This window comes from Rhincodon typus, chromosome 37 (assembly GCF_021869965.1).
Source record: "Rhincodon typus isolate 14 chromosome 37, sRhiTyp1.1, whole genome shotgun sequence".
Taxonomy (NCBI): domain Eukaryota; kingdom Metazoa; phylum Chordata; class Chondrichthyes; order Orectolobiformes; family Rhincodontidae; genus Rhincodon; species Rhincodon typus.
Window position 1 is genome coordinate 3,160,027 of NC_063368.1, and position 14,265 is coordinate 3,174,291.

The following is a 14,265-nucleotide window of genomic DNA, read 5'->3' on the forward strand; positions in this document are numbered from 1 at the left end:
TAGGCCTGAAACATCAGCCTTCCTGCTCCTCTGCTGCTTGGCCTGCTGTGTTCATCCAGCTCTACACCTTGTTATCTCTGATTCTCCAGCATCTGCAGTTCCTACTATCTCCCAAAGGTTTAAACATCAGGTGAACGGGCTTTTGTAGTGCAGTGGTAATGTCCCCACCTCTACCTGAGAAGGCCCAAATTCAAGTTGAATCTGTTTTAGAAATGTAACATGACATCTCTGGAAAAGTTGTTTGTTTTTAAAAAATAAACCTCAAGTGAGGAGCAATGTTGTAAAGATGGACCCTTCATTGACCTCAACCATTGTAGGATTTGAACCTGTAATGCTGGTATCCCTCGCTTTCTGAAAGCGGCTGTCCTGCTGCAGAGCCAACAGTTGACTACAATGTTCACATGCAAATTCTAACTCTTGTAACATCACTTCTTCCCTTTTGCCTAACAGCCCCTCTTAAGGTATTGGCCACTTTAGTGATGTATGTGACATGGAGACCCTTTGCTGCTTCTCTGTAATCTTGCCATTAAGAAAGCATTACGGTTTATCTCACTTGGATCTGAAATGGATTTCCTCACAGTTGATTACATTGAAATCCATCTGCCACTGTTTTGATTTCTCACTTATCTGTTTGTCCCTTTGCAACATCACACTCCCATCCATGGTGCATCTTACTGTAGTGCTTTTTCTGGACATAGGCTGAAGGATCTGTTATTGATCAATATGATGGAAGGCTGAGGCCCTGGTACAGATTACTGATGGGCAATGCTAATCCATTCTGGTCACTGAGTGTTCCCTTCATTTCCTCCTTGATGTGTTCAAACATGCACAATTATTGTGCCAGTGGTCTCCTATGGTACTTTACCAAATGCTATCTTGAATTCCACATTAATAGCAACGCTGACACTCTGCTATCTAGGTAGCCCAGATAAGTCAGATATCACTGCCTTTCTCAAATCCATATGAGCTCTGATTTCCTAATACATCCTTTTTCCTTCTTTCTTGACTCCATTTGTCCCTTATCCTGACAACATACCCTTCTTGCCTCAATCATGATATCACTAATTTCCAGTATCAACCTATAAATGGTATTGGGAGGTGTTTCTGGTTAGGCTTATCTCTAGTTGCCTTGGAGAAGGTGGTGGTGAGCTGACTTCTTGAACCTCTTGAGTTTGTGATGTTGGGATGTGCACAACACTGTTAGGCAGGGATCAAAAAAAAATTTAACCCATGGACAGTGAAAGGAATGGCAACATATTTCCAAGTCAGGATGGCGTGTGGCTTGGAGGGGACCTTGGTGTTCCCATACACTTAGGGATTGATAACAGGATCAGGAGATGTGAACCAAGAAGCTTGTCATGTAGTAGGTTTTCTTGATTGAAAAATTCAAATATATTGAGCAAGAGCATCCCCTGCTGGTAGCAGAAGTCACTACATCTAGTGTTCCCAGTGGAATCCCAGGCCAGTCCTGAACCTGCTCAGTTTCCAAAATTTGATTTAAATGCATTTATAACATGGTGATCACGCCTTTGAACCACGACAATCTTCTCTCAACCATTCAATGTGGCCTTATTAAGATGCCTATTTCCATTGTAACATCCCACTGTAACATCTGATTACAGCACACTGCTGCTGAAATCCTCACTTGCAACTTTGTCATTTCTAGACTTGATGATTCCTCCCAGATTCTACCTTCTGGACACTTGAGCTCATCCCAACTCTGCTGCTTGTGTCCTAATGCAGATAGAGGAGGGTCCCCTTGCTGTAACCATTCTGTGAACTCACACACAAGTCATTCATCCACAACTATCCTGCACTGGCTCCTGTGGCATAGCCTCTTCCCTGCTTTGTAACCTCCTCTGCCCGTACAAATTTCCAAGACATTTATGTATACTTATTTATTTCTGATCTCTTGAGCATCCCTGATTGATTATGATTTTTTCACCATCAGTGACCATTCCTTGCTTCAGATGCCTAGGCTCAAGGCCTGAACTCCCTCCATAAATTATTTTCTTCTCCAGAAGTGCTCTTACACCCAACTGAACTTTTTTTTTTTTTTTTTCTCCTGTCACCAATAAATCACCTATATTTTTCCAACTGATTACCCTTAATGGGCTTTGCATATAAGTTAATGTAGACCACCAAAGGTGCGAGGGAGTTGGAGCTTTCCCACTTTTAAGATATTCCTTTTAAACCTACTCATTTCTGAAGAAGGATCCTGACCTGAAACATCAACTTTCCTGTTCCTCTGATGATGCCTGGCCTGCTGTGTTCCTCCAGCTCCATACTGTGTTGTCTCTTGTTATTGATCAAGTTGCTGGCCATCACTATAATCTCCTTATTCAGCTCGATGTTTAATTTTACTTTATAACATTTCTGTGAACTGCCTTAGGACATTTTATTGAAAGCCTGTATGTAAATAGAGCTTGGTTTTAGCTACAGAAAGGAAAGTGAGAACTAAAGATAATAACATCATAACTTTACTGCTATTATGTAGTGTTTGCTTTACCATTTGTTAGCTTTAGAATTAAACTCAATTTATTGCCCATGCCATTAATCCCTTCAACTTCAAAATCTGCTGAAAAAGTGGCATTCTTAATTTTTTTCTGAATAACGGTTGTAATCCTCAGTCTATATTTAAAATAATTTCTAATTTATTTCCATCCTTTTATAATGTTGAATATTCCTTTATAGAATGATCACAAATCTAGCCACAATGAATATCAAGTTGATTTGACCAGATCATCGCAAAAAAAGTCCCTTGGGATTCCTCTGTCTCATTCAACTGTCAAACATACTTGAAATTATTGAACGGTGGATGCAAGACCAGTAAATGGCTTGGCTTTTGCCTCCGCATTAACTCCATCAGCTTCACCATTCTTTGCTGCTCCCTCATACCTTTGGATACAGACATTCAGGGAATTGTCTTTACTTCTCTCCCAGGCCTGACTGTTGGATTGAATCAAAGGTGAGTAAATGAAATTAGGGTATAGAGCAGCTCAGATCTAGTCCCTTGGCTCTAGAAGATAAAGGAGTGAAAGAACTAAGGTAGTTTCATTGTTTAAAGGATGAAAGAAAGTACATAGAAACTATTCCCTCTGATAGAATCCAGAATTAGGATTAACCTTTAAAAAATTATAACTAGACTGTTCAGAGCTGATGCCAGAAAGTGTGCTTTTGTTTGTATAAATTGTTGTGGAAATCTGGATCTTGCTCCCCAAAACACTGTTAAGGTGGGAGTCCACTGAAAATTCAGATTTATTTTGTGCAGTGTAAGGGCTATGTGGGAAGGCAATGGCCTAGTGCTATTATCGTTAGCCTATTAATCTAGCAACTTGGCTAATGTTCTGGGGACCTGGAATCAAATCCTGCCATGACACATGGTGGAATTTGAACTCAATAAAAATCTGGAATTAAGAGTTTAATGATGACTGCAAATCCCTTGTCAATTGTCAGGTTAAAAAAACTGGCTCACTAATGCTCTTGAGGGAAGAAAACTGCCATCTTTACCTGGTCTGGCCAATGTATGACTCCAAACCCACAGCAATTTGGTTGACTCTTAACTGCCCTCAGGGCAATTAGGGATGGGCAATAAATGCTGGCCTAGCCAGGGATGCCCCACATCCTGTCAGTAAATAATAAAAATACAAATCAACCATGATCAACCAAGGCTTGAGTGGGCTGAAAACAGTCTACTCCCACTCTGCATGTTCACATCCATCCAAAGCGATTTACTGTTGTTTAAGTTTAGGAGATCACTGCAAAACGTCAGATTTGTCCATTTAAAAGCAGTCAACTACCAGTGAAGGTTCTGTCCTTCATTCTGCTTGTGCTGACTGAGCAAGATACTAAAAGCTGGAAGCTATATTCAGAACATTAATGTGTCCACGGCCTGCAAATGTCAACAGCAGTTAATGATACTCATAGTTAATATCTAATTATAAGTGAACTTCAGACATCTCCCCTGCATTAATAAATCACTATATCTTCATTCCTACTAAGTCCTGAATATTCATTGAATGCAGGAGCAAGTTATTTGTTGAATCTCATTGTGAACCAGCTAGGATCGTGTTTGCTAGCACCAGCAGAATCAATTACCAATCCAGCCCCTCCCACCATCTTTACAGAAGGGAAACAGGCAGCCAGAGTCAGCAGGAATGGAGCATCCTCCTTCCTTATCATTCATCATCATTGCATAACCTTAAAACAATTTAGCTATTTAGTTACTGGTGATTGAACAAAGGAGCTGAAGGTGTGAAGGTTGCAATGTTCAATACATTAACCAGTCTGATAATAAACCAGCTTGGAATTCAGGGCTGAGAGTCACTCAGGGTGTCTCCACAATTTTTCACTCATTTGTAGAACATGTGCATCAGTATCTGACCCAGCGTAATTGCCCTCTAGAAGGAGGTGATGATGAGCTGCCTCCTTAAACTGATATAGACCCGATGGCACAGGTTACAATGCTGTTAGCTAGGGAGTTCCAGGATTTTGACCCAGTAACAATGAGGGAATGGTGATAGTTACAAGTCAGGACAGTGTGTAAACTGTGGGGCAGGGGACATACTAGTTGTGCTGTTTCTATGCATCTGTTGCTCTTGTCCTTTAAGGCGGTAGAAATTGCAAGTTTGGAAGTTGCTGTCAAACACTTTTGAGTCAGTCAGCATTTGGCTGGGCTCCAGTGGTACCTGTTAGAAATATGGCTGACAAATCTATCACTCAGCCTTTACCTGCACAAGAGTTTGTGATACTGGGGATAGATTCCTGTTAGCAAACCTTTTCCATTGTAGGCAATTCAGAGAGGTTCAGTCACTGATTTCTGGGATGAAGGGCTTGTCTTGTGGGAAGAAGTTCAGCAGTTTGGGCCTACACTCATTGGAGTTTAGAAAAAGGAGAGACAACTTGATCCTATTAACATAAGTTCAGGAGGTCTGGTAAAGCAGATGCTAAGAGAGGATATTTCCCAATGTCTTGTGGAATCTAAAACTGGGGTAATATTTCAAAATGACTGGTGTCTCCCTTAAGGAGAAATTTCTTCCCTCAAAGGTTATTATTGTTTGGAATTCTGTTCACTCAACAGCAGTGGAGGCTGGGTCATTGAATATATTCAAAGGAGAATTAGATCATTTTTTAAAAACTGACAAGGGGGTCAAAGGTTATGAGGGCAGGAAAGAAAGTGGGGTAAGGGCAACTACTAGATTTGCCATATCCTTATGGAGTGATGGAGCAGGTCTGAAGAGCTAAAAGGCAGGGTCCTACTCCTATATCTTACGATGTTACAATCGAACGTGCTAATAAAGTGTAATGTAGATTGAAGGTGTCAAAAATCTGCTCCCAGTTGGAAATCAGCATGTGACAGATTTAAGCATGTGGGCTGCTTACGAACCAGCCACTTCCTCCCACATGGAGTAGAGTGAAGCTGCCAAACTGGGAAGTATATGTCAGTCCTGGAGCAACTGGTTCAAATTCAGGGCACATCCCACAGACAACCTCCGGAGAAAAATGCCTGGAGCTGCAGTTCTGGAGAAATTAATCAGGAATCAGATGCTGTTGACTCCACACCACCTTCCCCCATCTCCCCAACAAAAAAGACAAGTTGTAAGTTAAATTCATGTTTGCATGTTTATATATTTTAAAATGTTTTCTGCTTGTCCCTGACAGAGGCTCATTCAGGTTGGCAGGGTCCATCTCCCATGACTTCGGCAGAGAACAATGTGTTTTCACTGACAGAGAACACTGGCAAGCTATTCAACCTGTTGAGGCACGGTGGCAAGGGACTGCCTGGTCTGCAGCATGCAGCGGCTGCCATTTATTCCTCTCCCCTTTCTCAGGCCAAGCAACCACTGTTCATTCCTAGCACCGGAATATCCAGAAGACAGAATTTTCAAAACAAAAAGTTACCCCTGCACACGCTGTTTGTTGTGGGAGAGGCAATCCTGCCATTATTTATCATCATTAAACACACACTCATACACAGCAGGCAGCCTTGGAAAATCTTTCAGAAAATCTGGTTTAAACAGCCCCACCAACTCCCTTAGTCAGACAATGATACAGGACAGTGCTCACCTCCCTCCCTGTGCCAGAGGTGACTGGGAATGTGCTAAATCCCACCAGCTGCCCTCAGAGCCCCAATTCAGTGATGTGACATTCAGCAACGCCCGCGTTTCCAACACAAAGGGGCAGCCTTATTCCACTCCAATTTGAAGTAACATTATTAAAAAAAAAAACAATTAATTATTTAATTCTGAAAGTTAAGAGTTTAAAGAGGTGGGAAGCTTGGAAGCTCCTCCAACCCTACACCCCCCATCCCCCTGAAGGTGCCAACACTTGCAATGGCATTCAGCCTCATTCAAATGTGGCTAAGGATAGAGCTCAGAAACTATGCAGCCAAAGAGGGTATCACTGCCGAGTCAAAAGCTGTCCTGATCCTTCATGTATATATGAGCAACAAGGGTGGATTTTCACACTCTTTGAGTAGGATGCTGAGTTGATAACAGTACGGCTCACTTGAGATCAGCCGATGTGGCTGCAATAATGAACCAGCTCTACGACGTCTCAAAACGTTGGCAGTGCCTTAACCATGGTTCGTACTAGCACCAACCATAGAGAAAGGTAGCAGATGCTTAAAGCTAAATGCAGCAAGTATATAATCGCAGAATAAATCACGAATCTTCAGACAGCCATTACATGATCCTCCTGTGCTCAGAGGTTGGCCAGAATTGCTGCAGGAGCTGCTGCACTTTCTGGTGGCCATCCAGCCATCTGGTAGAAAAGCTGAATATGGGCTACTGAAATGCCTTTCAAAGTAGTTTGCACAGTTCTGGGGACTTCCCTACCTACCAATCAGTAATCTGCCTGATCCATAATGTTGTTCAGTACATGATAATAATAGCGTTTTTGTTGAGGCTATTCCAGGCAAAGACTGACCTGCCTAAGGGTAGGTTAGAATATCTTGCCAGACTGATTTATTGCCCTTTTAGCACCTTGAATTTTGTCCGCTAGGTTAATGCACCTCCCCTCTCCCTCACTTGCTGTTATTGTTTATTCCAATGTCTCACCACCTTCTGTACATAAGGCCTACTGGGTATTGGATAAATAGAACATTTTTTAAAAAAAAAGTCACTTGTCCTGAACACCTGAACAGATCTTCAGCCTCACTTCTTGCAAAGTCTTCAGCCCCACACACCATTCCCACTGGCTTTGCTCTCCACAGTCACTCTCCCCAGGCCTGAGATTTCATCCCCTTACTATCACCACACACACCCCTCCATTTCAATGCACTGAATCTCCCTCCACTTGGTTCTGCTCCCATGGGACCCATGGCTGCTCTACACATTCATGTGGAAAAAGATGTGCTTTTTTTGATGACCCCTTGCTTTGGAATCCTATTTAACCTTTTCAATCTGTCTTTTAATCCAATGAACAGCTCTGTTCGCGTGGCTGAAGTCCTCCTGGCTAGCGGATGAGCTAACAGACAGATGGACTTGTCAAACTCCAGTTGAATTAGGTCCAATTTGTAAATCAAACTCGGTAAATGTTTCCCTTTTCCACAGTGCTCTGGGTCAGAAGTGTTATAAATGTAACAAAAGGAGACTATCCTCAGTCAGGTACCCAACAAGAGACCTCCTAATTGGTGGAGGCCACTGGACCAATTGGGAAATTTAAATCCAACATATCCCATGAGATGTTGTCTACTGCGACCTCAGAAGTCATTGTGATTTCCATTGAACCTTCGAAGAGTCTCCCTGGCTTTGGTTGCCGTCTATGGAAGAGAAGAAATTGGTTATATTAATAATGTTCAATGTTTCTTTTTACAGTTAAGTGCAGAATCATACAACCGTACACACAGAAGTGCATCTGCCAGTTTGTGCCAGCTTCTGAAAGAGTTATCCAATTAGCCCATGCCCCTATTGTTTTCCTATAGACGCCCAGGGTGGGGGGGGTTACTTGGTAGAGTGATTGGGGAGGGTTTAAACCAGTGTGGCAGGGGGATGGGAACCAGAGGAGTAGGGCAGTAGATGCAGAAATTGAGGGAGAGGTAGACACCAAGGCAAACACGACTAAAAACAAGAACAGGCAGGGAAACATGGCTGAAAAGTGCAGGGGAGGTGGTCTGAAATGCATGTGTTTCAATGCAAGAAGCAAGGTAGATGAATTTACAGCTGTGGTTAGTACTTGGAACTATGACATTATTGCCATCACAGAGACTTGGCTGAAAGAGGGACAGGGCTGGCAGCTAAATGTCCCAGGATTTAGATGTTTCAGGTGTAATAGAAGGGGATGTAAAAGGGGTGGGGAAGTTGCATTACTGGTAACGGATTATCTCACAGTTGTACTGAGGACTCATGCAGCGAGGCAATATAGATAGAACTCAGGAATACGAAGGGGGAAATCACAATGCTGCAGTTATACTACAGGCCTCCCAACAGCCAGGAGATAACAAGACAGAAGACGTAGAGAAGATTTTGAAAAGATGTAAAAACAGCAGAGTTGTTGTGATGGGTGATTTTAACTTCTCTTAAATTGACTGGGATTCACTTCATGCTAGGGGCTTGGATGGGGCAGAATTTGTAAGGACTATTCAGAAGGGCTTCTTGACACAGTATGTAAACAGTCTGACCAGGGAAGGGGTTATACTGGACCTGGTTTTGGGAAATGAGGCTGGCCGGGAGAGTGAAGTTTCAGTGGGGGGGTGTTTTGGGCATAGCGACCATAATACTGAGAGTTTTAAGATATTCATAGGGATAACTGCAGTCCTTGGGTGAAGGTGTTAAATTGGGGGAAGGCAAACTATAACAATATTAGGCAGGAACTGGAGAATTTTGATTGGAGGCGGCTGTTTGGGTAAAATCTACATTGGACATGCGCCAGTATTTCAAATGGCAGTTGATAAGAGTTCAGGAGCAGCACGTTCGTACAAGAATGAAGGATAGATATGGCAAGTTACATGAACCTTGGATGACTTTGGTCAGAAAGAAAAAGGAAGCATACGTAAGGTCTAGGAGGATGGGAACTGACAAAGCCCTTGAAGTACACAAGGAAATTAAGACAGAACTTACACGAGGAATTAGAAGGGCTAAAAGGGGTCAGGGAAAGGGTTGGCCCACTCAAGGACACAGGAGGGAATCTATGTGTGGAGCCGGAAGAAGTAGGTGAGGTCCTAAACGAATACTTTGTGTCAGTATTCACCAAGGAGAAGGAATTGGTGGAGGATGATCTCAGGGAAGGGAGTGTCAAAATTCTAAGCCAAGTTGCTATTAAAGGGGAAGAGGTGTTGTGCATATTAAAAAGTATTAAGGTAGTAGGTAAGTCCCTGGATCCTGATGGGATCTATCCCAAATGATTGAGGCAGGCAAGAGAACAAATTGCTGGAGCACTGACAGACATATTTGTATCCTCTTTGGCCACAGGAGAGGTCTGAAGAATAGCCGATGTTGTCCCATTGTTTAAGGAGGGTAACAGAAATAATCCTGGAAATTACAAGCCTGTGAGCATCATGTCGGTGATAGGGAAATTATTGCAAAAGATTCTCAGAGACAAGATCTACTTAAACGTACTTAAAAGCAAACGGACTTATTAGTAATAGCATGGTTTTATGCAGGGGAGGTTGTGCCTCACTAACTTGATTGTGTTTTTTGAGGAAGTGAAGATGAGGGAGAAGCAGTTAATGTTGTCTACATGAACTTCAGTAAAATCTTTGACAAGGTTCCTCATGGCAGATTGGTACAAAAGGTGAAGTCACATGGTATGAGGGGTGAGCTGTCAAGATGGATACAGAACTGGCTTTGTCATAGGAGACAGGATGGTGGTGGAAGGATGCTTTTCAGAATGGAGGGTTGTGATTAGTGGTGTTCCACAGGGATCAGTGCTGGGACCTCTGCTGTTCGTGATCTACATAAATGATTTGGAGGAAAACGTGGCTGGTCTAATTAGTAAAATTTGTGGATGATATTCAGGTTGGTGTAGTTGCGGATAGTGAAGAGGATTGTCACAGGATAAGCAAGATATAGATCAGTTGGAGGCATGGGCAGAAAAATGGCACATGGAGTTTAATCTGGACAAATGTGAGGTGATGCATTTTGGAAGGTCAAGTACAGGTGGAAGTTATCCAGTGAATGGCAGAACCCGTAGCAGTATTGATATGCAGAGGGATCTGGGTGTGCAGGTCCACAGATATTGAAGGTGGCCGTGCAGGTAGATAAGCTAGTAAAAAATGCCTATGACATGCTTCATTGGAAGGGGCATTGAGTACAAGGATAGGGAAGTTATGCTGCAGCTTTATAGAACTTTAGTTAGGCCACACTTGGAATATTGCTTCTGGTTTTCTGCTCACCACACTACCAGAAAGATGTGGATGCTTCTGAAAGGTAGAATGCAGGAGCTTGAGGGGTGACCTAATAGAAATTTCTAAGATTGTGAATGGCATGGATAAAGTGGAAAGTATGTGGCTTTTTCCCCAGGGTAGAGGGGGCAATTACTAGGGGACACAGGTTCAAGATGCGGGGTGGGGAGAGTTTCAAAGAGATGTGCAAGGCATGTTTTTCACACAAAGGGTGGTGAGTGCCTGGAATACGCTGCCAGAGGTGGTGGTTAAAGCAGTCACAATAGTAGCTTTCAAGAAACACCTGGATGAATACATGAATTGGACGGGAATAGAGGGATCCTGTAAGTGAAGACAGGTTTAGTATGCAAGGGCAAACCGTGTCAGCACAGGCTTGGAGGACTTTCTTATTCTTTGCTCCATCCCTGGTTATCTGATGAATCTCCTGTGCATGCCCTCCAGTGAAATCACATCCATTCTATTGTGTAGTGACCAGAACTGCACACAGTATTCCAGCTGTGGCCTAACCAAAGTCCCACTGAAGCTCAACATAAATGTCTGGTTCTATTCTATTGAATTGTTTCTGCACCTTTATCAAGATCTTGACATGCAGCTCTATGCTTGGCACTCAGTCTGGGACACAATACACAGTAGAGTGCTAACTCTCATCCTATAAAGATCTAACATACCTCCTTGCTTTTGTACTCTATGACTCTATTAATAAAGCCTTCGATCCCATGTGGTTTTAAACTGTTGTCTTGACTTTTCCTGTCATCTTGAAGCATTGTATGTGTACATACTCTCAAGTCTCTGTCCCTGTACCACTTCAGAAGTTTCTGTTCCTTTGTCTTTGTTTGCTTTTCAAGGCACATCACATTTCAGGACAGTTTAACACCAGTTTCACAGCTTAATGACTGATGACAGGATTTATGCAGCTCTGCCAATCAATGTAATTATGATTTTTTCATTCATGTGTGGGACATAGGTGTCACGGGGGGTGGGGGTGGGGTGGGGGGTTGCCCAGCATTTGTTGCCCTTGAGAAGGTGGTGGTGAGCTGCCTTCTCGAACCACTGCAGTCCACCTGCTGTGGATTGACCCAAAATGTCATTAGTGAGGGAATTCTAGGATTTTTGACCCAGCAACAGGCGATATATTCCCAAGTCAGGATGGTGAGAGGCTTGGAGGGGAACTTGCAGGTGGTGGTGATCCCCATGTATCTGCTGCTCTTGCCCTTCTGGATGGAACTGGTTGTAGGTTTGGAAGGTCTAAGGATCTTTGGTGCATCTTGTAGACAGTATGCACTGCTGCTGGAGGGAGTGGACGTTTGTGTATATGATGCCAATCAAGGGGGCTGCTTTGTCCTGGATGGTGTCAAACTTATTGCATGTTAGAATGTAGAACAGTACAACACGGCACAGGCCCTTCGGCCCACGATGCTGTGCCGACCTACTATCCTATTAAGATCAAACTACCCTGCATACCCTACATTTTACTATCCTCCATGTGCCTATCCAAGAGTCGCTTGAAAGTCTCTCAAGTACCTGACTCCACTACCACTGCTGGCAGCGCATTCCACACGCCCACCACTCTCTATATAAAGAACCTACCTCTGACATCTCCCCTGTACCTTCCTCTAATCACCTTAAAATTATGCCCCTTCGTAACAGTCATTTCCGCCCTGGGAAAAAGTCTCTGACTATCCACTCTATCTGTGCCTCTCATCATCCTGTACACCTCTATCAAGTCACCTCTCATCCTTCTTTGCTCCAATGAAAAAGGCCCTAGGTCCCTCAACCTTTCCTCATAAGACCTGCCCTCCAGGCAGCATCCTGGTAAATCTCCTCTGCACTCTCTCTAAAGCTTCCACATCCTTCCTATAATGAGGCGATCAGAACTGAACACAATATTCCAAGTGTGGTCTAACCAGAGTTTTATAGAGCTGCAGCATAACCTCACGGCTCTTAAACTCAATCCCCCTGCCAATGAAAGCCAACGCACCATACGCTTTCTTTATAACCTATCAACCTGGGTAGCAACTTTGAGGGATCTATGGACATGGACCCCAAGATCCCTCTGTACCTCCACACTGCCAAGAATCAGGATTCTTCAGGGCCATTAACCCTGTATTCTGCATTTAAATTCAATCTCTCAAAATGAATCACTTCACACTTTTCTGGGTTGAATTCCATCTGCTACTTCTTTGCCCAGCTCTGCATCCTGTTAATGTCCCGTTGCAATCTACAACAGCCCTCCACGCTGTCCACAACTCCACAACCTTCGCGTCGTTGGCAAACTTACTAACCCACCCTTCCACTTCCTCATCCAAGTCATTTATAAAGATCACAAAAAGCAGAGGTCCCAGAACAGATCCCTGCGGAACACCACTGGTCACCGAGCTCCAGGCTGAATACTTTCAATCTACTACCACCTTCTGTCTTCTATTGGACAGCCAGTTTTGCATCCAGACAGCCAAATTGTCCTGAATCCCATGCCTCCTTACTTTCCTGAATGTTGTTGGAGCTACACCATCCAAGCAAGTGCAGAGTCAGAATGCGAATTACTCACTGCAGTATTCCTAGCCTCTGACCTGCTCTTGTAGCCGCTGTGTTTATGTGGTGAGTCCAGTTGAGTTTCTGGTCAATGGTACACTCAGAATGTTGATAGTGGGGGATTCAGTGATGGCAACACCATGGAATGTCAAGAGCTGGTGTGGTTAGATTGTTTCTTATTGGTGATGGTCATAGCTTGGCATTTGTGTAGCATGAATGTTACTTGCCACTTGTCAGCCCAAGCCTGGATATTGTCCAGATATTATTGCATTTGAACATGGACTGCTTCAGTATCTGAGGAGTCCCGAAAGATGCTGAACATTGTGCAAACATCCCCATTTCTCACCTTATGATGGAGGAAAGGTCATTGATGAAGAAGTTGAAAATGATTGGGCCTAGGACACTATCCTGAGAAACTTGTGCAGAGATGTCCTGGAGTTGAAATGACTGACCTCCAATTACCACAACCACTTTCCTATGTGTTAGGCATGACTGCAACCAGTGGATCAGATAAACCTCAACTCCACTTACCTGCACTCTTCCCCATAACCTTGATTCCTTTACTGATTGAAAATCTATTTCAGCCTTGAATATACTTAATAACCAAGCATTGACGATCCCCCACATATTCACAATCCTGAGAGAAGAATTCCTCCTCAGCTCTGTCTTAAATGTGCTACACCTTATTTTGAGATTATGTCCTCTGGTCCTAGACTCTCCCATAGGGGAGAAACAATCTTTCTGCATCTACCCGTCAAATCCTCTAAGAATCTTGTATGTTTCAATAAGGTGTCTCTCATTTTTCTAATCTCCAATCAGTATAGGTCCAACCTATTCAACCTCCTTATAAGACAGTCCCTCCATATCTGGTATCAGCCTAGTGAATCTTCCCTGGTACTGCCTGCAATGCCAGCCTATCTTTCCTCAGATAAGGAATTCAATAATGTTCACAGAATTCCAGCTGTGGTCTGACTGGTGCCTTGTATAGTTTTTGCAAAACCTTCCTGCTTTTATCTCCATTCCCTTTGAAAAGGCCAACATTCCATCTGCCTTCACCATCACCCACTGAACGTGGATGTTAAATTTTTGGGATTCATGGATAAGGACTCCAAATCCCTCTGTTCTGTAGCTGTCTGCAGTCTTTTTCCATTCCAATAATATTCAGCTTCTCTATTCTCCCTGCCAAAGTGCACAACCACTCCCATTGTCAGGTAAAAACAGACAGCACAGAGAAGGAGATGGCAGGGTCTACAGTGATCAGTTCAGAAAAAATGCACTGGAGCTTTCATCCTGAGAGAGGGGTTGGGGGTGGGGGTAAGAGGGGAGAGAGAGAGAGAAGGGGGTGGAGAGAGAGAGAGAGAGAAGGGGGTGGAGAGAGAGAGAGAGAGAGAAGG

The 14,265-nt window shown here is 43.4% G+C and overlaps 1 protein-coding gene across 1 annotated transcript in view; it reads right to left on the reverse strand.

Moving 5' to 3' along the window:
• Positions 1 to 5,603: 5,603 nt before the first annotated feature.
• The window catches only part of LOC109913794 (ubinuclein-2), a 79,324-nt gene continuing 70,662 nt past the window's right edge, over positions 5,604 to 14,265 (reverse strand). The window contains exon 17 of the mRNA XM_020513342.2: positions 5,604 to 7,762. Coding sequence (XP_020368931.2) covers positions 7,710 to 7,762 — 53 coding nt within the window. The 3' untranslated portion in view covers positions 5,604 to 7,709. The remainder of the gene's footprint in view (positions 7,763 to 14,265) is intronic.